The sequence below is a fragment of the Canis lupus genome, chromosome 18 (assembly GCF_003254725.2).
Source record: "Canis lupus dingo isolate Sandy chromosome 18, ASM325472v2, whole genome shotgun sequence".
Taxonomy (NCBI): domain Eukaryota; kingdom Metazoa; phylum Chordata; class Mammalia; order Carnivora; family Canidae; genus Canis; species Canis lupus.
The window spans coordinates 25,592,863-25,612,456 of NC_064260.1; the positions used below are offsets into that span (position 1 = coordinate 25,592,863).

General features: G+C 67.6%; 4 protein-coding genes across 12 annotated transcripts in view; 1 reads left to right on the forward strand and 3 right to left on the reverse strand.

The window, feature by feature from the left end:
- Positions 1 to 5,888, forward strand: part of PHRF1 (PHD and ring finger domains 1) — a 28,701-nt gene extending 22,813 nt beyond the window's left edge. For all 3 annotated transcript variants that reach the window (XM_049096311.1, XM_049096312.1, XM_025452563.3), the window contains 6 exons: positions 350 to 504; positions 1,471 to 4,065; positions 4,309 to 4,466; positions 4,620 to 4,880; positions 4,970 to 5,098; positions 5,507 to 5,888. In XM_049096311.1, the coding sequence (XP_048952268.1) occupies positions 350 to 504; positions 1,471 to 4,065; positions 4,309 to 4,466; positions 4,620 to 4,880; positions 4,970 to 5,098; positions 5,507 to 5,650 (3,442 nt within the window). In that variant the 3' untranslated portion in view covers positions 5,651 to 5,888. The remainder of the gene's footprint in view (positions 1 to 349; positions 505 to 1,470; positions 4,066 to 4,308; positions 4,467 to 4,619; positions 4,881 to 4,969; positions 5,099 to 5,506) is intronic.
- Positions 5,889 to 6,394: 506 nt separating this feature from the next.
- Positions 6,395 to 9,292, reverse strand: IRF7 (interferon regulatory factor 7). Of its 2 annotated transcripts, none has more exons than XM_035701438.2 (9): positions 8,898 to 9,292; positions 8,660 to 8,822; positions 8,381 to 8,585; positions 8,033 to 8,088; positions 7,727 to 7,805; positions 7,461 to 7,556; positions 6,882 to 7,382; positions 6,678 to 6,796; positions 6,395 to 6,593 (listed from the first exon to the last, which is right to left on the reverse strand). In XM_035701438.2, exons 1-9 carry the CDS (start codon positions 8,915 to 8,917, stop codon positions 6,438 to 6,440), a joined length of 1,395 nt encoding a protein of 464 aa, XP_035557331.1. In that variant the 5' UTR covers positions 8,918 to 9,292; the 3' UTR covers positions 6,395 to 6,437. The 2 variants fall into 2 exon arrangements, with proteins under 2 accessions (XP_035557331.1, XP_035557330.1); XM_035701437.2 differs by having other exon boundaries at positions 7,727 to 7,934.
- A 1,096-nt stretch (positions 9,293 to 10,388) lies between these two features.
- Positions 10,389 to 16,547, reverse strand: CDHR5 (cadherin related family member 5). Of its 6 annotated transcripts, none has more exons than XM_049096706.1 (15): positions 16,408 to 16,547; positions 16,136 to 16,311; positions 15,803 to 15,853; positions 14,560 to 14,652; positions 14,346 to 14,447; positions 14,125 to 14,235; positions 13,880 to 14,050; positions 13,439 to 13,529; positions 13,209 to 13,306; positions 12,931 to 13,131; positions 12,744 to 12,857; positions 12,583 to 12,670; positions 12,161 to 12,250; positions 11,489 to 11,652; positions 10,389 to 11,269 (listed from the first exon to the last, which is right to left on the reverse strand). In XM_049096706.1, exons 1-15 carry the CDS (start codon positions 16,460 to 16,462, stop codon positions 10,850 to 10,852), a joined length of 2,025 nt encoding a protein of 674 aa, XP_048952663.1. In that variant the 5' UTR covers positions 16,463 to 16,547; the 3' UTR covers positions 10,389 to 10,849. The 6 variants fall into 6 exon arrangements, with proteins under 6 accessions (XP_048952663.1, XP_048952662.1, XP_048952661.1 ...); XM_049096705.1 differs by having other exon boundaries at positions 11,489 to 11,655; XM_049096704.1 differs by having other exon boundaries at positions 12,161 to 12,487.
- Positions 16,548 to 17,648: 1,101 nt separating this feature from the next.
- Positions 17,649 to 18,701, reverse strand: SCT (secretin; the record flags this gene model as incomplete). Its single annotated transcript, XM_025452807.2, has 4 exons — positions 17,649 to 17,892; positions 17,990 to 18,082; positions 18,189 to 18,290; positions 18,652 to 18,701. Coding segments are annotated over 4 exons (369 nt in total), but the record flags the coding sequence as incomplete, so codon positions are not given.
- Positions 18,702 to 19,594: the final 893 nt, after the last annotated feature.

Below are 19,594 nucleotides of genomic sequence, written 5' to 3' on the forward strand. Positions count from 1 at the left end.
AGGTGCTTGGGCCACCTCCATGTGCCCACCTTGGCCACAGAGCTGCTGTCCGTGCTGCCGCCCCAGGCTGGACTGTTTTCTTCTGTTCACCCATCCAACAAAACAAACCAATGGAACTGGTCAATAGGGTGCCTGTTGGTGGCAGTTGGGGCCAGAAGCATCGGATGACTTCATCTCCAAACACCCTGCTTTTCTTTTCTTTTTTAGAGCTGCTGGGTGGGTCTGATGTCCTCTGCATGCAGGGCCCCGGCAGGCTGCCTCTTCCACGTGTGGCAGCTGGGGGGAGGGTGCACCTGCCTGGCTTGAGGGTCCTGGGCATGGGGAGGCAGCCATGGGTCTGTACCCACAGGAGGAGTGTTCCTGCTGCGGCGCCTGAGCCAGAAGTGGATGAGGCCCCGGTCCCTGACCTGGTGGGGAGTATCCTTTCGGGCCAGAGCCTCCTCATGATGAACGGCGCCGACATCATCATCCATCGGGACGGCTCTCTCAGCGCCAAGAGAGCAGGTGAGGTGGCCATTGCACGGAGCCAGCAGTGTCCACGGGGAGCCCTCTGTGCCTTGGCGCTCTGGGAACTGAGAGGGTCACGTGACCCTTTGGTTCTCCTTGTGTCTGAGCAAGCGGTGGATGAGACCGTTGCAGAGCTAAGATGAATCCTCTGCTCAAAACGTACGTGAAGGGGCAGGATTTTCTCAGTTCTTTGTTAGTTTTCCATCCTCTTCTGAACAGAGGTTGCAGGGTGATGGTTTAGGTGATGGTGAGGTCCCTGCGCCCGCCGGCGGACCTGACACGGAGGGCGGGCAGGCTGTGCCCCTTTGTGACAAGCGTCTGTAAGTGGCGGGGGTGTTTTGCATGGCCATAGGGCATGGCTGTGAGGCTAAGAGAAAGTAAAAACCCCCACGGTGTCATGTGAGACTGCCTGCAGGTGAGACCTGAGTGCTGCCCCCAGGTGCTCAGAGGTCTAGCTCAAAGAGCAAGTGGAAATGGGCATTTGTTTACTTTTTTTTTTTTTTTTTTTTTAAGATTTTATTCATTCATTCATGAGACACAGAGAAAGAGGCAGAGACACAGAGGGAGAAGCAGGCCCCATGCAGGGAGCCCGATGTGGGACTTGATTCCAGGACCGCAGGGCCATGCCCTGGGCCGAGGGCAGACGCTCAACCACTGAGCCACCCGGGTGTCCCTATAGCTTTTCTTCTTAAGATTTTATTTATTTGAGAGAGAATGTACATATGAGCAGGGAGAGGGGGCAGGGGGGAGGGAGAGCAGAAGCACACTCACTGCTGAGCAGGGAGCCCAACAGGGGGCTTGAGGTCATGACCCGAGCTAAAGTAGATGCTCCACACACACACAGCCACCCAGGCACCCCGGGAATAAGCAGGAGAAGGCCATTGTGATCTGGGCCGAACCACGGACTGTGTGTCATAAAGGAGCCGGTGGGGACTGATGGCCACTCACCCTTTTGTCTTTCAGCACCTGTTTCGTTCCCGCGGAGCGCAGGCAAGAGCACAGGCGGCTCATCGCAAGGGGGCAAGCACCCTGGGCCCAGGGCCTGCCTGCAGCCTAGAGCCCCGTGCGCGGGAAGCGGGTTGCAGAGCATGGGGCTGAGCTGTCGCAGTGGGCCCGCACCTTCCCGTGTCCCTGTGCTCTCAACAGGGGCGACCGTGAAACTGGACTCGTCGGTAACCCCTCCGTCAAGTCAGGCTCAGAACCCATCAGGCGTGCGTGGGCCTGGCCTAAAGCAGAGGGACGACCCCCGATGTGATGGCGACAGGCCCACTCTGCCCGCCAGCGCCACACCCTCCAAGATCTCTGGTAGCTGCTCTCACTTGCCGCCGGCTGGTGCGCTGCTGGGCCAGGCCCTGAAGCCAGCTCCCAGGAGGCCTGACATATCTGAGCTACCCAGAATACCAAAGGTCAGAAGGGAGGACTGTGGCGGCAGACGGTCGGATGCGGCCCCCACCAGTGAGCAGCGCGTCGAGATCCCCAGCTCCTGCATCAGCCGCCTCACGGGCAGGGAGGGCCCTGGCCAGCCTGGCCATGGTGCCCGAGCAGAGGGCGAGCCCAGCAGCAGGGGCCCACAAGAGCCCCGGCCACACTCAGGGGGCGGCTCCCAGTCCCCCGCCTCCCTGGGGCCCTCGAAGGGGAAGGGTGTCAGCTCGACGTTCGAGAGCTTCAGGATCAATATTCCTGGGAACACCGCGCATTCCGGGAGACTCTCCAACCCTGGCTTTTGTAACACATTCCGGCCTGTCGACAACAAGGTGCAGAGGAAAGAGAACCCCTCGCCCCTCTTCTCCATCAGGAAGACCAAACAGCTCAAGAGTGAGATCTACGACCCTTTTGACCCTACAGGCTCCGACTCCAGTTCTGCCGGCAGCAGCCCCGAGCGCCTGGGCTCTGGTCTCCTACCCTCCGAGATCACTCGCACCATCTCCATCAACAGCCCAAAGGCCCCAACATTGCAGACTGTGCGCTGTGTAACCTCCTACACAGTGGAGACAGTCTTCGGGGCCGAGCCCGAGCCCCCGAGGAGGCCTTCTTCCGGTGTGCTCGAGCTCCGGGGCGAGGGGGCTCCCGAGGAGGCCTCCGACCTGAAGCGAGAGGGGCTGGGCCAGGGGGCTGCTGAGGGCCGGGGCTCGGCCTCCCGGGCGCAGAGGCCGTCCCCATCCGAGCCGTGGGAGGACAAGGACCAGCTACCCTGCAGTACTTTCTTTGGCTCCGAGGAGCGGACAGTGACCTGCGTGACTGTGGCAGAGCCAGAGGCCCCACCCAGCCCGGACGCGCCACAGACAACCACCCACAGAATCGTGGAGCTCAGGTCCCCGTCTTGCTCCCGCTCCACGTCCAGCTCCCGTGGCAGGAAGAAAGCCAAGAGGAAGCGGGCCTCTGCCAGGGAGCACCGGAGGACCCGCTCGGGCTCCCACTCGGGCTCCCGCTCTGGGGACAGGAGCTCACGGTCCGTGTCTCCACCGGTGGGGGAGGACCACCCCAAGAGGCAGCAGACCAAGTCCCGGGGCCGGAGGTCTTCTAGTGACCACTCCAGCAGCCACGAGCGAGCTAAGCGGAAGAAGGCGAAGGAGGAGGGCAGGAGGAGGAAGAGGGACTCCTGGGGTCACGGCCGGCGGAGGTCCAGGTCCCGCTCAGGCAGCCCGGGGAGCTCGTCCCATGAACGCAGGGAGAGCAGGAGAAGGAAGCGGAGGCGGTCGGGGTCCAGGTCTCGGGGGAGGGAGTGCTCACCCGCCAGCAGCCTGGACAGAGCCCGGAGACACCGGCACCCGAGGGAGAGGAGCCGGGAGCGGCCCCGCATCAGGTGGGGCTCCCACGAGAGGAGGAAGCGGAGGTCCAGGTCACCGAGGTCGCCAAGCACGGAGCACAGGTCCCGGGAGCACCAGCGGCCTCGTTCCCATGAGAAGCGGCCAAGGCCTCGTTCCCCGGAGAGGAAGTTGGCAGCTGCTCCCCAGGAGGAGCAGAAGCCTGACAGGGAGCAGCCAGCCAGGCCACCGGCCTCAGTGGGAGCAGATGCCTCACCGGCGGGGGCTGAGACTCACAAGGTGGCTGTGGAGGTCCCAGCTGAGTGTCCGCCCGAGGACCTTGATTACGGTGACTCTGTGGAGGCGGGGCACATCTTTGAGGATTTTTCAAGCGAAGTCTTCCTCATGCAGCTTGATGACATGAGCTCCCCGCCCTCCCCGGAGAGCACGGACTCCTCCCCAGAGCGAGACTTCCCACCCAACCCTGCCGTGCCGCCCGCCAGCCAGCAGCAGGACGCCAGCCTGGCCGTGGCTGTCATCCGACGGGAGGTGTCCCTGATCCATGGCGAAGATGCCGCACAGCCCCCGCCCCAGGCGCAGGGCCCCGACGAGAAGCCCCTGCTCCAGCAGGATGCAGCTGGGGCCGGCTCAGTGCCCAGCGCCCTGGGGAGCCAGGCTGTGGGCGGGGTGCCCGTGGGAAAGGAGGAAGGCCCCTCGCAGACCCCCTTGCTGCGGGCCAAAGCCCTGGTGAAGAGAGTCACCTGGAACCTCCAGGACGCGGAGAGCAGCGCCCCTGCCGAGGACCGAGGCCTGCGTGAGTAGGGGGCTACGGCGGGCACTTGGGGGGCCAGTGGACTGGGGGGGTGTGAGGATGGCCCCAGGTGACCGCTGGGGGGTCTTCTCTCTGGGAGGTAGCGTAGGCCGTGAGGCAGGGTAGTGGCTGCAGCCTGGCCTGTGGTCCTTGCTGCTGGGATGCTCCTCTGGAATTTTCAGCCAGGAAGCAGCTTCTGGCCCAGAGTGGCCACAGAGCACCCACCTCCCCTGTGTTGGCCCTCAGGGACGCCGCTTCACAGGCCTCAGAAGCCCCGGGAAGGGGTCTGGGAAGCAGAGGACATGGGCCCCTCGGTGGGCTTCCAGCAGACATCCTTCTCTGAGCCCCCTCCCCCCGGCTATGCGCTTCCAGAGTCTGGCTTCCCTGACGCTGAGCCCTCTCAGGTGGGTGCCTGGGCTGGAGGGACGTGGTCTGGCGCCCGGCCACACGGGCTGTGCCAGGCTGGGGCTGAGGGACTTTCCTCTCTGGCCAGGGCTGCTCCTGCTGTGGGGCCGGGAGCGGGAGCGCCGCCCTAAGCTGTCTGTGTTTTTGTCCAGGTTTATACGTCCAACCTGCCTCCCGCCCCAGCTCTGCCCGTGAGCCTCCCACCCTACGCACCGGCCAGCCAGCCCACAGTGCAGTTCATCCTGCAGGGGAGCCTGCCCCTGGCCAGCTGTGGGGTTGCACAGAGCCCGGCCCCCGTGCCCACCTCCCTGGCCACGGCCTCGGAGCCAGCCGGCCACTCCACTGGTGCCAGCAACTCCGAGGAGAGGACGGCCGCTCCCAGGCCTGCCGCAGAGAAGGCCAAGAATGAGGAGGTGAGTCCAGGCCCTCCCCGCTCGGGGCCAGGCCGTGTGCAGCCCTGTGTGCAGGCGGGGCGGTCACACACGTGTGTCCTTGCTCTCAGTACATGAAGAAGCTGCACATGCAGGAGCGGGCAGTGGAGGAAGTGAAGCTGGCCATCAAGCCCTTCTACCAGAAGAGGGAGGTGACGAAGGACGAGTACAAGGACATCCTCCGCAAGGCGGTACAGAAGGTGGGTGTGGGTGGGCAGGGCGGGGGCCGGGGCATCATGGTCACGTCCTGGCTGCAGCCAGAGGCCACTTCTGTCTTCCTGTCCCAGTAGCTCATAGGTGCTCGGGAAAGGTAAGCACTGGAGTTTGGGAGGGGACGGGACCGCGCTTTGTTGCTTGTTCTGTGGGCGAAGTAACAGAAGGTACGTAACGCACCATGCTTGCAGGTGGGAAAGCAGGAGCCCGAGACACCGACGGTTCTCAGGCCCAGGGCGTCAGGGCCAAATCCATGGCTCGTGGGCCACAGTCTCCAGCTGGGAGACGAACCCTCAGCCGCTGTGCGAGGCAGGCACAGCGGGGGATGTCGGGCTCTGTGCCCTGTGGTCCCTGTGGGGATGTGTGGGTCATCTGTGCCTCTCCTCTCCCCCCAGATATGCCACAGCAAGAGCGGGGAGATCAACCCCGTGAAGGTGGGCAACCTGGTCAAGGCCTATGTGGACAAATACAGACACATGCGCAGGCACCGCAGGGCCGAGGCTGGCGAGGAGGCGCCCGCCCAGGGCCCTGAGAGCTGAGGGCAGGGAGAGCGGGGGGCGATGGCCCCCGTCCCCAAGCAATTCTGTTGGGAGTGGCAGAAGCAGAAAACTCTGAAGACACCCAGCCAGCACTCCTGCATTCAGGGTTCTGTGATCACACGTGCTCTGTGCACTGGGCCTGCTCACAGTTTAAAACTGGACTTTTTTATATGTATATTATAGATACACACTGTTTCCATTGTGTTCTAATTTATCAAAAATGGATTATCTTTAGAAACTTGTTGATTGACTCAGTACTTGAAAGGTGAAGCCTCTGGCGATCGGGAGGGGCCTGGGGGGTGGAAGGAGCCCCCGACTCCCCTCACAGGTGCCCGATGTCTTGCCCTGTGTAATAAGGGAAGGCCACTCCCGGCTTCGCTGTCGTGGCTGTAAAGAACGCTCGTGTGTGCTGCCTCCCAGCAGGCAGCGCAGTGCTTGGATTGGAAGGCGGGGCCCTGCGCACAGCTGGGTCGGCCGCTTGTGGTGCCCACCCCCCAGCACACCTGCCAGGAGCAAACACCTGCTGTCCCCAGAGCGTTTTGTATTCTTTGAGTAGAGTTTGTTGGCTCTAAAGCGTGTGGCCTGTTTCTTCATGGTGAAGACAGAGGAGAGCGGGTTGCACGGGAGGCCTGAGTGGGAGTGCATGCAAGTGTGGTGGCGTCCCTCCCCGGGCCCCAGGGAAGTAGGGTGAGCCTCAGTCTGTGCTGCCCTCTGAGCGCCCACCCCTGGTCAGGACACCACGCATCGGTTCAAGTCCTTTTTATTGGCTGGGAGAGCGGCCCGGCGCTCAGGCAGGTGGCTCTACCTCCATGAGGAAGTGTTCCAGGTCCTCGTAGAGGCTGTTGGAGCTGGACAGGCAGAGGCCGAGGCTGCTGCTGTCCAGGGAGGACACCCCTTCTCGCTGCACGTACTCCAGGTGCGCCCGGCACAGCCGTGGCTCCAGCTGGGGGGGGGGGAGTGGGGGGGAGGTTGTCGGCAGGCTGGCTGGGCACTGCGCACAGCCTTCCCACAGGACCCCATGCCTCACCTTCACCAGGACCAGGCTCTTCTCCTTGGGCCTTCCAGCCGACAGGTCCTGCCCAAAGCCCAGGTAGATGGTGTAGTATGGGGAGCCCCGACGCCGGCGAGCCCGGAACTCGGCCATCTCTGCAGGACAGGACCTGGTGAGCAGGGCCCGGTGGGACGGGAGGGGGTGGGGCAGCATCGGCCCCCGGATAGGCACGTCACTGACCTCGGAAGAACGTGCTGAAGTCGAAGATGGGGGTGTCCTGGTTCCTCTGCAGCAGGCGGGGGGCTGTGGAGGGGCTGGCCGAGCCCAGGGGCCCTCCCACCTCCCAGTAGACCTTGCATTTGCCCAGGCGCCGGGCCCATAGCCCCGGCCCCCGTAACTCCAGCTGCAGGCCAGGGGCCACGTGCTGCAGCAGCTTCTCTGTGTAGTGAAGCTGCTTCTGGTCCGCGAGCTTGGCCGGGCTTGGGAAGGCCACGCAGTGGGGCTCAGTGGCCCTGGTGGCCAGGCTGGGGGGCCCGTACAGGAGCACAAAGCTTGGATGCCACACCACCTCTTGCAGCACCGTGCGGCCCTTGTACATGATGGTCACATCCAGGGCCCTGAGCTCTGCCTGCAGTCCTGGCTGTGAGCAGCCGGGCCTGGCCAGGACCTGCTCCCCTGCCACTGGGGCGCAAGGCTCCACCTCTTGGGGGGGCTGCCACGGCTCCGAGGCTGGGCCTGTATCTGGAAGGAAAGGAGGGCTTGACTGGCACCTGGCCCCCCAAGCCCTCCGTCCTTCACACTCCCATGGGCTCCTCTCACCTGTCATCCGGGCCTGGTGCAGGACCTGGGGCTCAGGGCTTGGGGCCATCTCTGCTGCCCGTGGCTGGTATGGCTCCATGTCAGGGAGCTCTGGGCCTGAGCAGCACGACAATGGGCACAGCTGTGGCTCGCACCACCTCTACTGCACATCCTCCTCCCTCTCCACGAGGACCGTGCTGTCCTCCCTGCTCCTCCCCCCCCCCGCCCCCCCCCCCCCCACACACAGAGCCCTGCAAGGCAGAGCATCCCCATCTGGCCGGCCTCACCAGGAGTGCCTGGAGTGATTGCATCCACTCCCCATGCAGCTTCCAGCAAATGGTCCTCCAGGCAGCTCTGCTGTAGGGCCTGGAGCAAGAGATCCTCGGCATTGCCAGCTTGGCCCAAAGGGGCGCATGGGGCACAGGGCTCAGGGCTCAGACTGTGCCCCAGCCTCTGGCCAGCATCTCCTCCCAGGCATGGCCTAGGGAGCCCACCCTGCAGGGAAGACAGGGCCAGCATAAGCAGCTCCCCAGCCCAGGAAGGAGGGCAGCCCCCACCTGGGAACACGAGCACCGGGGGCAGAACCGGCTTACCATCAGTGGTGGGGTGTCTTCACCCGCCTTCTCCCCATGGTTAATCGCCGCAGCTCCTGAGGGAGAATGGGGTGAGACTGCAGTGGACATGATGTGTCCTTGGGTAGGCCCTCAGAGCAGGGTGGCTCCACCACTAATCCACCCCAGCAGGCCCAGTCAGCTCCCCCCCCCCCCCCCCCCCCCCGTCCCCAACCACCTGGCACCTGCCTCTCTCAGGTCTGTCTCAAAACCCCGAGCCTGCCCCAGGGATGTGCTCCGGTACAGGGCGAGGTCCCAGCGCCCTCGCCGCACCGTGTCGGGCCTGTGCGCCCGGCTCCCCTACGGCGGCCCTGCCGTGGGGTTCCTCACCTCTGCACCCCGGCTCGGAGCTCAGTGCGTACACTTTATGTGGGTCAGTGGGGTCCCCGGAGTTGTCTTGGAGCATCACAAAGCGCTGGGTGCTGCGCAGGGCACAGCGGAAGTTGGTTTTCCAGCCGGCGCGGAGTGCGGCCTCGCAGGCCAGCTGGTCACGGCCGCCGCCGGGCGGCCACCTGCCTCGGGCCACCGCCCAGGCCTGGGGAGGGGTGGAAGGTGTGAGCCTGGGGCCCGCCCGGCCGCAGCCCCCCTGCCCGCCGGGCCGCGGCCCACCTTGAAGATGAGGGCGTCGGCCTCCCCCAGGTCCTTGCGCGCGAAGTGCTTCCAGGGCACGCGGAAGCGGGTGCGGCCGGCGTCCAGCCACCGCAGGCCCTCGTAGCGGCCGCTGCTCACCTCCCCCAGGAGCCAGTCTGCGAAGAGCGGGCGCGGGGCCCCCCTGCGGGCGGCGGCCGGCAGTCAGGGTGCGGGCGAGGCCGGTGGCCACGCACCCCGGCGGCGGGCGGGCGCTCACCTGTCCGCGGGCACGGCCATGGCCCGGGCGGCGGGCGGCGGGCGGCGGGCTGCTGCGGGTGTGCGGTTCCGGCCGCGGCGGCGCTGCTGTGAGCACAGGTGCGGGCGGCGCGGCCCGGGCGGGAGGGCGCTGGCGGGGCCCGCGGGGACCACAGCGGCACCGACGCCTGCGCGGGCGTGCCCGGGGGCGGGAAAGCGAAACCGCGCGCGCCCGGGAAAGCGAAACCTAAGCCGCGGGGAGGCCTCCGCGCTCGCGCCCCGGGGCCCCGGCGCTGCGACCCCTGTCCTCGGGCCCGCCCCGGCTCCGCGGGCCCGTCGCCGCCCGGGCTGCTCCCGCGCTGCACGCGCCGGGCCTCCGAGCACCTGCGCGGCGGGGCTCCGGGCGGGGAGGTGCGTCTCGCCGTGGGGCTGGGGACCCGCGCCTTTATGAGGCCGGCGGGGGGCGGGCCGGGGGTGGGGCGGGGGCGAGCCGGGGGCGGGCCGCGGCCGCCGGTGCAGCCGACTAGCGCTGCGGCGGAAGGTTCCCACGTGTGTTGACGGCAGCGCAGGCTGCGGAGTGCGGGCCGGGCCGGGCGGTGCAGGGGCGGCGGGAGGGCCTCAAGGAGCACCCCGCCCCCACAGAGGCGGGACGGGGCAGGGGGCCCCTGGCAACCAACCCGGGCCTCAGCTGAAGACCCCACACAGAACCAGGCTCTTCCTTTTTCCCAGGAAAGTGGGTGTTGAAGGAGGGCGTGGGGCAAGTGGCAGCCCTATAGTTCAGGTTCTCTTTTAGTGTTAAGTAGAGGGGGCCCAGAGTGGAGCCCACTGGCCGGTCCACAGACGGGAGTGCCCCGGACTCCGGGCGTGACCCCGGGGCCCGGAATCGAGTCCCGCATCGGGCTCCCCGCGGGGAGCCTGCTTCTCCTCCTGCCCATGTCTCTGCGTCTTTCTGGGTCTCTGATGAATTAAAAAAAAAAAAAAAAAGAAAAAAACAGCTGAGATCAGAGTGGGATGCTCAACCAACTCGGCCATCTAGGCCGCCTCTTGGGGTTTTTTTTGATTATTTTTTTAAGACATTTATTTGAAAGACAGCTGCAGACTGGGGGGCGGGGGCAGGCAGAGGGAGAGGGTCCCCTAGAAGACTTCCCGCTGAGTGCGGACCCCACCCCCACCCCCACCCCGGCTGGATCCTGGGACCCTGACATCACGACCTGAGCAGAAATCCACTGTCCCCAGGGAACCGAAGAACCAGCCAGGCGCCCCCCCCACTCGGTGGCTTTTCGATTTTTTAAGATTTTATTTATTTATTCATAGAGACACAAAGAGAGGCAGAGACACAGGCAGAGGGAGAAGCAGGCTCCATGCGGGGAGCCCGATGTGGGACTCGATCCCGGGTCTCCATGGTCACGCCCTGGGCTGCAGGCGGCGCTAAACCGCTGCGCCACGGGGGCTGCCCAGCTTTTGGATTCTTAATGAGAATTATCCAGACAAGAACATTCACATGTCCCTAAGAATAAGACATTTGGAACGGCATTGGGGATGCCTTTTCATCAGGAAAAGCGCGGAGGGCCCACGAGGGTCAGGGAGGTCCCCCCCTGAGGAGGCCCCCAGAGGGGTTCTGTCCCCGCTGCGGCCGCTGCGCCCCGCAGGCCCGGGACCTCGCCCTCCAGAGTAGTGTTCCCGAGGGGGGCCCCTCAGCCCCCAGGCAAAGAAGGGGTGCCCCCGCCGCGCAGGGTGCGGCCGCGGTCACACCGGGAGAGGAACTTGGGCCGCCAGCTGGCTCCAGCCCGGGAAGCCCCGAGGCGGCAGGTGGTTTACGGGAAGCGGGACGCAGAGCTGCGGGGGGCGGGGGGAGGGGCGGGGGAGGGGACGCATAGGCCACGCCTTCCCCTCCGGCGGCGGCTCTGGGCACCCTGGCGCAGCAGAGCTTGGACACCGTGCCTTTATTTTGCGCGGGGGGCGGGGGGCGCCGGGCTAGACGTAGGTGGAGCCCCCGCCGGGCTCCCCGTCCTCGTCGTCCCCGTCGCCGCTGTGCTCGCTGCCCGAGTCGGGGGCGCGGGCCGCGTCGGGGGCGGGCGCGTTGAGGACCACCACGTCGGCCTCGGCCCCGATGTCCTCCCCGAACCACACGGCCTTGTAGCCGCCCTCGTCGGGCCGCCGCTCCTTGGTCAGGATGGACCTCACGGCGGCGGGGCTGCCTCCATCCCGGGCCGCCTCGGGGGCGCCGGGGGCAGGGCCCGCGGCTGCGGAGCCAGAGGCCTCTTGGGGCGTGGGCTCGGGGGGCTCGGGGGGCCCCGCCCGCGTGGGGCCGGGGGAGGCGCGCGGAGCCGGCGCCCAGTTGGCCTCTTGGGGGTCCGAGAAGGCCTGGTTGTCGAAGGCGAGCGCCTGGTGGTCCTGGCGGGGAGACGGGACGATCAGGGCATCACCCAGGCCCCGGCCCGGCTGGGGCTGGGACTGTCCCCGGAGCCGTCCTGGGGGACAGGGCCGCGGGCTGGTCCTTCCTTTCCTTGCCGTGTCCGCCTCCACACTCCGTGGGCTGGGACGACCGCCCGGCCCCCCCTCCTGCCCTCCCCCGTGGGCCCTCGGTGCTGCCCCCACCCGCTCAGGCCTCACCAGGGCTTTTCTGGAGCAGCACTTGAGCCGCCTGCCGAACTGCTTGTGGCCCAGGATAACGAGGGCGATCAGAGCCAGGAGCAGCAGCGCGCCCAGCACCCCGCCCAGGGCCGCCATGTCCACCGCAGAGAAGCGCCGGTCCTCAGCTTGGCTCTGGGCCGGTCCTGCTGGCAAGGCCACCGGCTACTGCGGGCACCCGGCACCCCCACCACCCACCCCAGGCTCTGCACCCCCTGACGTGACAGCTGAGGCTCCGGGGAAGGGCACTACTCACCCCCCGACCGAGGAGCTGGCTGCTCCCAGGGGCCGTCGGGGAGGCCGTGCTGCAGGAGGCAGGGCGGGCGGGCGGGCGTCAGTGCCCACCAGCTCCCAGTGGAAGCCAGGGGTCCGGCACCCTGGAAGGCCATGAAGGCAGTGCTGGGGCCGGTACACAGAAGGCCTGGAATCGCGGGGTCCCCCGGACCCCGAATCTGGCTCCTGCCCCATGCTCCGGACACCTTCCCCGGCCTGCCTAGTCAGGGGCACCCGGGGCCTGTGCCTGCCCGGCCCAGAGCAGGCTGTCTCAGGATTTCACGGTCAGCGTGGTCGTGCTGGGCCACCCCAGGCAGACTCTGCCCTACCAGGACCCCCAGGACCACCCCGAGGGCGACTAGGGCAAGTGGGAGGTGCTACCTGAGGGCTGGGGGGTCCTGCTGGGGTCAGGGGCCAGCGGCTGAGAGGTTCCTGGCTCCAGTGTTGGTGTTGAGCCCCCGCTGGGTGAGGCTGATGGGAGGGAGGTGCTGGTTCCCACACTGGGGGGCCCCCCGGGCGTAGATGAGGCTGGTGGCCTCAGAGTTGTGGTTGTGGGGGGATGTGGGCCAGCGCCCCCCCCAGAGCTGGTCGTAGAGGGTCCCTGGGAGGGCCCCGGGGGCCTGGGGGCTTCTGAGGCAGTGCTGCTCGAGAGGCTGGTGGTTCCTCCAGCCCCTGGGGGTGTGGGGGTTTCTGGGGGCCCTGATGAACCTGGGGGGCCAGGGACAGGATCCGGGCTTGCCTCTGTCCAGCGCGCCCGCCCCGGGGAGCCCCCGCCCCCCGCCGGGGTGAGCAGCCGGGCTCACCTGTGGGGGCGGGTCCCTGCGGCTCCAGCACCTGTATCTCCAGCACCGAGCGGGCGGTGCCTGCGGTCACGGTGTTCATGGCCTCAACCTGGAGCAGAAGCGGGGCTGGTCCCTCACAGGCCCCGCCGTCGTCCCCCCTTGGGGGTGCCCCCCACCCTTACCTCTGCATAGGAGACCCCCTCTTGGGTCAGCTGGGCGGCGGTCCGCACGATCTCGCCATCCATCCGGAAGTCGGTGTTATTGGTGATGCGATACGTGATGGCGGAGTTGAGGTCCTGGACACTGCGCAGTGAGCCCTGGGCCCAGGCTGCCCCCCGACTCCCCCCCCACAGAGGGCCTGGTGCCTACCGGAAAGTCGGGGTCCTGAGCCGAGACCCTCAGAGGCAGGGAGGGGCTGGCTGTGTCTCGGACCTCCACGCCCACTGCAGAGTTGAGCGCCACGGTGCCATAGTAGCGGCTCTGCAGGAACTGGGGCACGCTGCCAGTGGCACTTCGGGCCTCGATCGTGACCCAGGTCACCGAGTAGCGGGCGCCGTCTGACTGCTCACCCTGGGGGTGGGGGAGGCCTCAGCGACAAGCAGGTCCTCAAAGCCCCGGCCCCATGGAGGCCTGGCCAGGGCGCCCACCTTGACCAGCAGCGTGAAGGTCTTTGGGCTGGGGACGCTCCTGGTCATGGTGAGGTTGCCCGAGTTGGCGTCGATGGCAAATGTGCCGTCGTCTTGTCCTGCGAAGATGGGGGGAGGTGAGGCCTCTCGCTCCGTCCAGGGGTCTGAGGTCTGGGGCCCCCGCTGGCTCTGCCCACGGGCAAGTCCCCCCAGGTCCAGGATGCAGAGGCAGGGCTCCAGCGTGCACTCACCTGTCACGATGCTGTAGAGGACACGCTGGTTGACGCCCCGATCCCCGTCCACGGCATAGATGGGCCCGGGACGCAGGACAAGGGGGGCTGGCTGCAGGAGCAGGGACAGGGGAGACACCTGGGGCCGCTGAGCGGGGCCCAGCGCAGCCCCCGTTCCCCACACGGCTGCTGAGCACGCCCCGTGGGGGTGAATTTGTGCAAAGACCTCGGATTGATCTGAGCGATGGCGGCCCCAGGAGGGACAGGGAGCAGTCACACCGAGGCTGCACTCGGTACACGTGCTCGGTACCATGGGGGCCTAGAGCCCGCGTCTGCCCCGCTGCCCCCGGCGCCTTGGGGTGCCTCTTGTGGCGGGCGGCCCACTTCAGCGGGTCCCCAGGGGTTCTGGCCCGGCCGCAGGGCCCCAAGCCCACACACCCCCCGCCCCCCCACCCCCAGTACCAGTCTGTGGCCTGTGGGGATGGCCCCCTGGTACTCGGCGTTGATGCAGACGTAAAGGTCTGAATAGGCGCAGGGCAGGAACCAGGGGGGCCGGAGGTCGGCGGGCCGCACGTCCAGGACCAGGGTGGCCGTGGCTGTGTGGCTGGGCTGGGCGTTCTCCTCCTGTGTGTCCTGTGGGAGCGCAGCGGGGGTCAGGCCTGCGAGCGGGGGCTGGGGGCAGCGGGGGGGTGTCCCGGCCTGCTCACCCGCACCAGCAGCAGGAGGCTCATGTTCTGCCACTTGTAGAAGTCCAGGGGCCGGTCCAGCCGCAGGGCGGGCAGGTTGGTGCCCAGCAAGGAGAAGAAGCTACCAGCACCCTGGGGAGGCGGGGGGGGCGGGTGCGACTCAGCCTGAGACCCTGGGGAACATGGAGAGGGGCTGCCCGACGGGAGGGTTCAGAGTTGGCGTGGGGGTCGGGGACACTGACCGGGGTCACCTCTTGGAGGGTGTAGAACAAGACGTCATCCTTGTCGGGATCTTGAGCCTCCAGTTCCGTCTCAGGGATGACAGTGGTGTTCACTTTACTGTCCTGGGGATGGAGGGGAGTGGTGTCTACACCCTCGACCCCTGGTCCCCCAGGCCAAGGCCCAGGCCACTAGCCCTGCTCTCCGGCCCCTCGCCCCCCACCCCCCGGCTCTCACCTCAGGCACGTCCTCCACCCGGAGTTTAAAGGGGAACTTGGGTGGGTTGTCGTTGACGTCCAGCACAAACACAATCACCCTCAGCTGGGTCACCTGCGGGGACACGGCCTGAGCACCCTGCATCACACACGGGCCGCCGCGAGCCCGGGGACGGCAGGTGCCCGGGCGAAGGACTTGGCTACCGGCCGGGCTGGGGCACCGCCAATCCCAGGTGAGAACCACGGCGAAATGAGCAAATCGCTTCAAAAATAATTCTCGAGGAGAAAGGAAGAGAGGAAAGGGAACCCATATGTTGAAAGAGGCTCGGGAGGGGCACCCGGCTGGCTCAGTGGGAGGAGGGGGCGACTCTTGATCTCGGGGTGGGAGTTCAGGCCCACGTTGAGGGGAGAGATTGCTTCAATAAACACACTAGAGAGGAAGGGCCGGAGGGGCAGATGCTAGAGAGAAGTAGCCGGCGGCCTCGCTGGGTGGGCCTTGCTGGCGGCTCCGTGACTGTGGGGAGGGCGGGCATCGGGGGTCACATGATGCCCACGAGTCCCTTTGCAGATAATGACAAAATCGGAAGGACCGGGGACCGTGGGCAAGCCGACAGGTGCGTGGGGGCCGGGCTTGCAGCTCAGGACAGAGTGGTCAGGGGCCCCTTGAGAAGGTGGTCCTGGAGCGAAGGCCGAGGGGCGACAGCGGGAGGCAGGTGCGCGTCTGGGGAGAGGGCTCAAGGGCAGCTGGAGCGGCCTCGGGCTGGGGCACCTGGCGCTGCCCGCTGCCCGGGGCATTCAGCCTTGCCTCTGAGCGGGAGAGCAGCCGGGGCGCCGGGCGGGGATGCGCCGCTGGCTGGGCCCGATGGTCCTGCCACACTGAGACTGGACTGGCTGAGGCCGGGAGGGGAGCAAGCAGCCAGCTCCAAGTTTCCGGAAGGGAGATGCTGGTGGCCAAGGCCCTGGTTGGTCTGGAGTCCAGCTTCAGGCAGAGCTCACGGACTTGCCGATGGAGAGAGGTGTGGGGTGGGGGCGAGGGAACCGGCTGAGCAAGGTGCCTCTGTGCTGGGGGGTCTGCACCTCGGGGCAGTCTGGGCGGGAGGAAGTGGGGGCGCCAGCCCAGGAGCGACACTTGTAAACCGCACAGGGTGAGGTCCCCAGGGCGGGGCCCTGGACCAGTCAGAACAGAGTGCAGAGGTCCAAGCCCAAGAGCTGTGATGTCATAGGGTGGGGGCGGCGACCCAGAGGCAGGGGATGGGGGTACTCACCACGGTGTTGCCACTCTTGCACTCCAGGTGCGCCTCCAGCAGGGTGTTCTCCTGGGGGGCAGACGGGGGCCGGGTGGTCACCAGGGTCCCCAGCGTCCACGCTAAGTCCAGGGGCAGCTCCAGCCCCTAATGGCCCTATGCCCCTTGGGGCCAGGGCATCACCAAGCCTGGAGGCCCCAGAGGGGTCCGTGGATGATGCGGGGGCGGGGCGGCCAGCGAAGCGCAGACGGACCCCGAGCAGACGGACCCCGAGCCTGGGACAGCCCCGGTCCGAGGAGCGCGCCCGCCACTCAGCTGCCCTGTGTGGGGCCCCACCCGGCCCCCCGTCTGCACCTCATAGTCAGGAGTCACGTTGAGAAACAGCTCAGTCCCCTGGATCCGAAAGGCGAAGGGAGTGGACGACGACCCGAGGGTCACCTGCTGGCCCGCGGGGACGTCGATGTGAGCCAGGGGCCCGCTCTGAATCGTGTTCTCCTGGACCTCGAAGATGTTGTTGCTCACGGCGCAGACTGGAGAGCAGGAAGGGAAGGCTCAGTGCCCCCCACCCCCCCCGCCCCTGCACCCCCCCCCCGCCGCCCCAACTGCCCCCGCCGCCCCGCAGCTACCCTGGGCCCGTGCCGTGGCCACCAGCAGCGGCAGCAGCAGGGCCCAAGCCCCCATCTCCGTGGGCCGCGCTGCTCGACCCTGTGCGCAGCTGGCTGCCGGGTGGCGGCTCAGCGGGCGACCTTTGCCCCGCCAGGCACCGCCCCACAGTGTGATCCTTTACAGGCCTCGGCCTCCAGCAGGGGGGCTTTCGCCGGCCGCCACCCAGGCCTGGCCAGCTGCCTGGAGGGGGCGTCCCGTGGTTGCCCACCAGCCCTGGGCCACGTGCGGGGGCCATGGCCACGGGGGCTCCCGGCTCAGGGCTCCATGGGCCTGCGCAGGGCCCGGGTCGTGCTGGGTGGGCGCAGCCGGGGCAGGGGTTGGGGGCCCAGGCCTGGCTCCCGTGTCTGCTGTACCCACCCGTCCCCCTAGCCCCGGCCGCCCCTTCGCTGGGCTCTCCTTCCAGAATCATCTTGGAGCCAAGTCAGACCCCGGGTGTTCCCTCCAAGCCCACCTCCCCTCCCTGCACAGTCTGTGTCCTGGGGTCGCCCCTGCCTGTGCTGGAAACACCCCACTTCCTCCAAGGGCAGGGGTGGGGGCGGCAGTGTTTCTGGAGGCTGCTGGGAGCTCGGGGCGGGGGGAGCCCGGGTCTTCAGGGGTCCCTGGCAGGCTCCTGGGCCCTGGCCCCTGCCGCCCTACCCCAAGGGCCCCCAAGCCCAAGGCAGCAGGGGAGAGGCCCCCCCCCACGCAGGGACAGTAGGGGGTGTGGCCCTTCTGCTTCCTCGCCCTTGGCTCCTGGCCTCATCCCTTCCTGTGTCAGCACCGCCTCCGTGGCTCCCCTGGGGTGTCATCCCCCTCTGCACAGGCTCAGACCACACAGCCGGGAGCAGGAGCCAGGCTCACAGCCTCCCCCTGGGGTGCACTCCTGGGCCCCTGGTGGCACCCATGCCCGTCACCTCTTCCTGCCCGGCCTGAGCCTCCTTGCCCCCCAGGTCCTCCCACCGGCTGGCACCGTGACAAGGGGCCTCCAGGGCAGGTGTCCTGTGCCCCCCCAGAGCCCCTGAATGTTTGCTGAGTAGCTGGCAGGGATCCGGATGGGTCTCTGGGGAGCTCAGGTGACAGGACAGGAGACAGAAGGGAGGTGAGGCGCCCCACAGGCTCCCAGGTGTAAAGGGCACTGGGTGTGGCCACAGTCCTGGAGCCTGTGGTCGCCTGGTGCCGCCAGCCCCGCCCTGGGGGACGGCGCAGAGGGAGCTCAGAGGGCCACCGTCTGAATTCCTCTTTATTGGTGACAGTTACAACCCGTCCCCTGCCCCCTCCCGTCCAGGCCCCAGTCGGCTCCGGGCGGCGGCCGTGGCGGCTGCCGCGGCAGGTCCCTTCTTCCTCAAGGCCTCCTCCGTGTCACCTGGGCAGCAGGGATGGCCGGCTCCGAAAACGAGGCCCCAGACCCGGTTCCGGGAGGCGGCTGGGGAGCCCAGGCCTGATCCAGGGGGTCCCTCAGGGGCACCCTGTGGACACAGCGGGTGAGGCGGGAGCGAGAAGCTGGCCTCCGGGTCACCAGCGCCCCTCACCTCCGCGCCCCCCGGGCCCAGGGCCGGTGCTCACCAGGCGCGCAGGGCGGGCGAGTCGGGCCAGCGCAGGCACAGGCGGCCGTCGGGGGCCGTGGTCCAGCTCGTGCTGTTCTCTGCGTCCTGCTCGCTGCCCCCCGCCCCGACCAGCGTTAGTCCTGGGGCTGCCCCAGCCAGGCGCCCTCCGACCCGGTCCCAGCACCACCCCCCCCGCCCCGTCCCCGCCCCGCCCTCACCTGCGCTTCCCCACCAGCCCCTGGAGCAGCCGCTGCAGCCGGGCGCTCTCCCGCAGGCGGCTGAGCTCGCTGGTGAACGTGCCGTCCGAGTGCCGCGGGGCCCTGCGGAGGGACGGAGGGGCGAGGGGCGGAGGGGCGAGGGGCGGAGGGGTGAAGGGGCGGAGGGGCGAAGGGGAGGAGGGGCGAGGGGCGGAGGGGAGGAGGGGCGGAGGGGAGGAGGGGCGAGGGGCGGAGGGACGAGGGGCGAGGGGAGGAGGGGCGAGGGGCGGAGGGGCGAGGGGAGGAGGGACGGAGGGGCGCGGGGCGGAGGGACGGAGGAGCGAGATGCGAGGGGCGGAGGGGCGAGAGGTGCAGGGGCGAGGGGCGGAGGGGCAGAGGGGCGAGGGGCGGTCAGGGCCGTCGGGGCCGGGCGGGGGCGGGGGCGGGGCGGGGCGAGGCGGGGCGGGTCCGGCCCGGGGCTCACCTGCGGGGCGCGGGGAGCGCGGCGGGGCCCCGGGGCAGCAGCGCCAGCAGCAGCAGCAGCAGCGGCGGGGCCGGGAGGGCCATGGTGGGCGGCGGTGGGCGCGGGGAGCGGAGGCGGCGGCGCCCGGAGCGAGCGCGGCCCCTTTATAGCGCCCGGGGTAGGGGGGAGCACCGCCCCGGCTCCCCGCCCGGCTCCCCCGCCCCGGCTCCGCGCGGCCAGGCCGCGCCGCATCGATCGCCGGGAAGGTCAGGGCCGCCCCCGCAGCTGTCGGCCCGGCTGGCCTCCCGCCCGCACCGCCGCGTCGGCGCCCCTCGGGGCTGGGGGCTGGGGGCCCGCGGGGGTCGGGGAGGGCGCCTGGAGCCGAGGGCCCGCGGGGACAGGAGCGCGTGGGGAGACAGCGGCGGGCGGGGCGCGGGCTGGGTCCGCGTGCTTACTTTCTGTACTTCCTGATCAATGTTTCCGTGACCCTAAAACTGCTCTTTAAGGAAAGTCTACTAATTATTTTTATTTTTTTAATTTAAGAGAGAGACAGAGAGAGCGGGGGCGCACAGGCAGGGGGAGCATCGGGCGGAAGGAGAGGGAGGAGAGGCTCCTGGCTGAGCAGGGAGGCGGCTGTGGGGCTGCACCCCAGGCCCCCGACATCCCACCCGAGCCGCTCAGGCGTCCCACTGACTATTTGTAAATGAATGTAAAGTTTGGGGCGCCCGGCGGGCTGGGTGGATAGGACGTGGGATTCCTGATCCCCGGGTTGGGTGTCGAGATGACTTAAATGAATGAATAGATAAAAACTTAAATACAATCTTTTAAGAAGTAAATGTAAAGTTTAACACAAGAACTGGTTTATTTCAATTTTATTTTTTATTTTTATTTTTTTATTTTTTTTAAGAACTACTAGTTTACAACTTCATTTACTAGTTCGCACTTTCTGGTCAAGAATTTCATC

Excerpts from the sequence above, each read along its gene's own strand:
- IRF7 (XM_035701437.2), bottom strand. The coding sequence starts at position 8,917 with ATGGCCGTGCCCGCGGACAG. Across the intron at positions 8,089-8,380 it reads CTCCGAGCCGGGGTGCAGAG|GAGCTGCGGCGATTAACCAT; the intron begins GTGAGGAACCCC and ends ATTCTCCCTCAG. Across the intron at positions 6,797-6,881 it reads CTTCAGCACGTTCTTCCGAG|AGATGGCCGAGTTCCGGGCT; the intron begins GTCAGTGACGTG and ends CCTGTCCTGCAG.
- CDHR5 (XM_049096703.1), bottom strand. The coding sequence starts at position 16,462 with ATGGGGGCTTGGGCCCTGCTGCTGCCGCTGCTGGTGGCCACGGCACGG. Across the intron at positions 15,854-16,135 it reads ACGTGACTCCTGACTATGAG|GAGAACACCCTGCTGGAGGC; the intron begins GTGCAGACGGGG and ends TCTGCCCCCCAG. Across the intron at positions 13,307-13,438 it reads CCTCTACAGCATCGTGACAG|GACAAGACGACGGCACATTT; the intron begins GTGAGTGCACGC and ends CCATCTTCGCAG.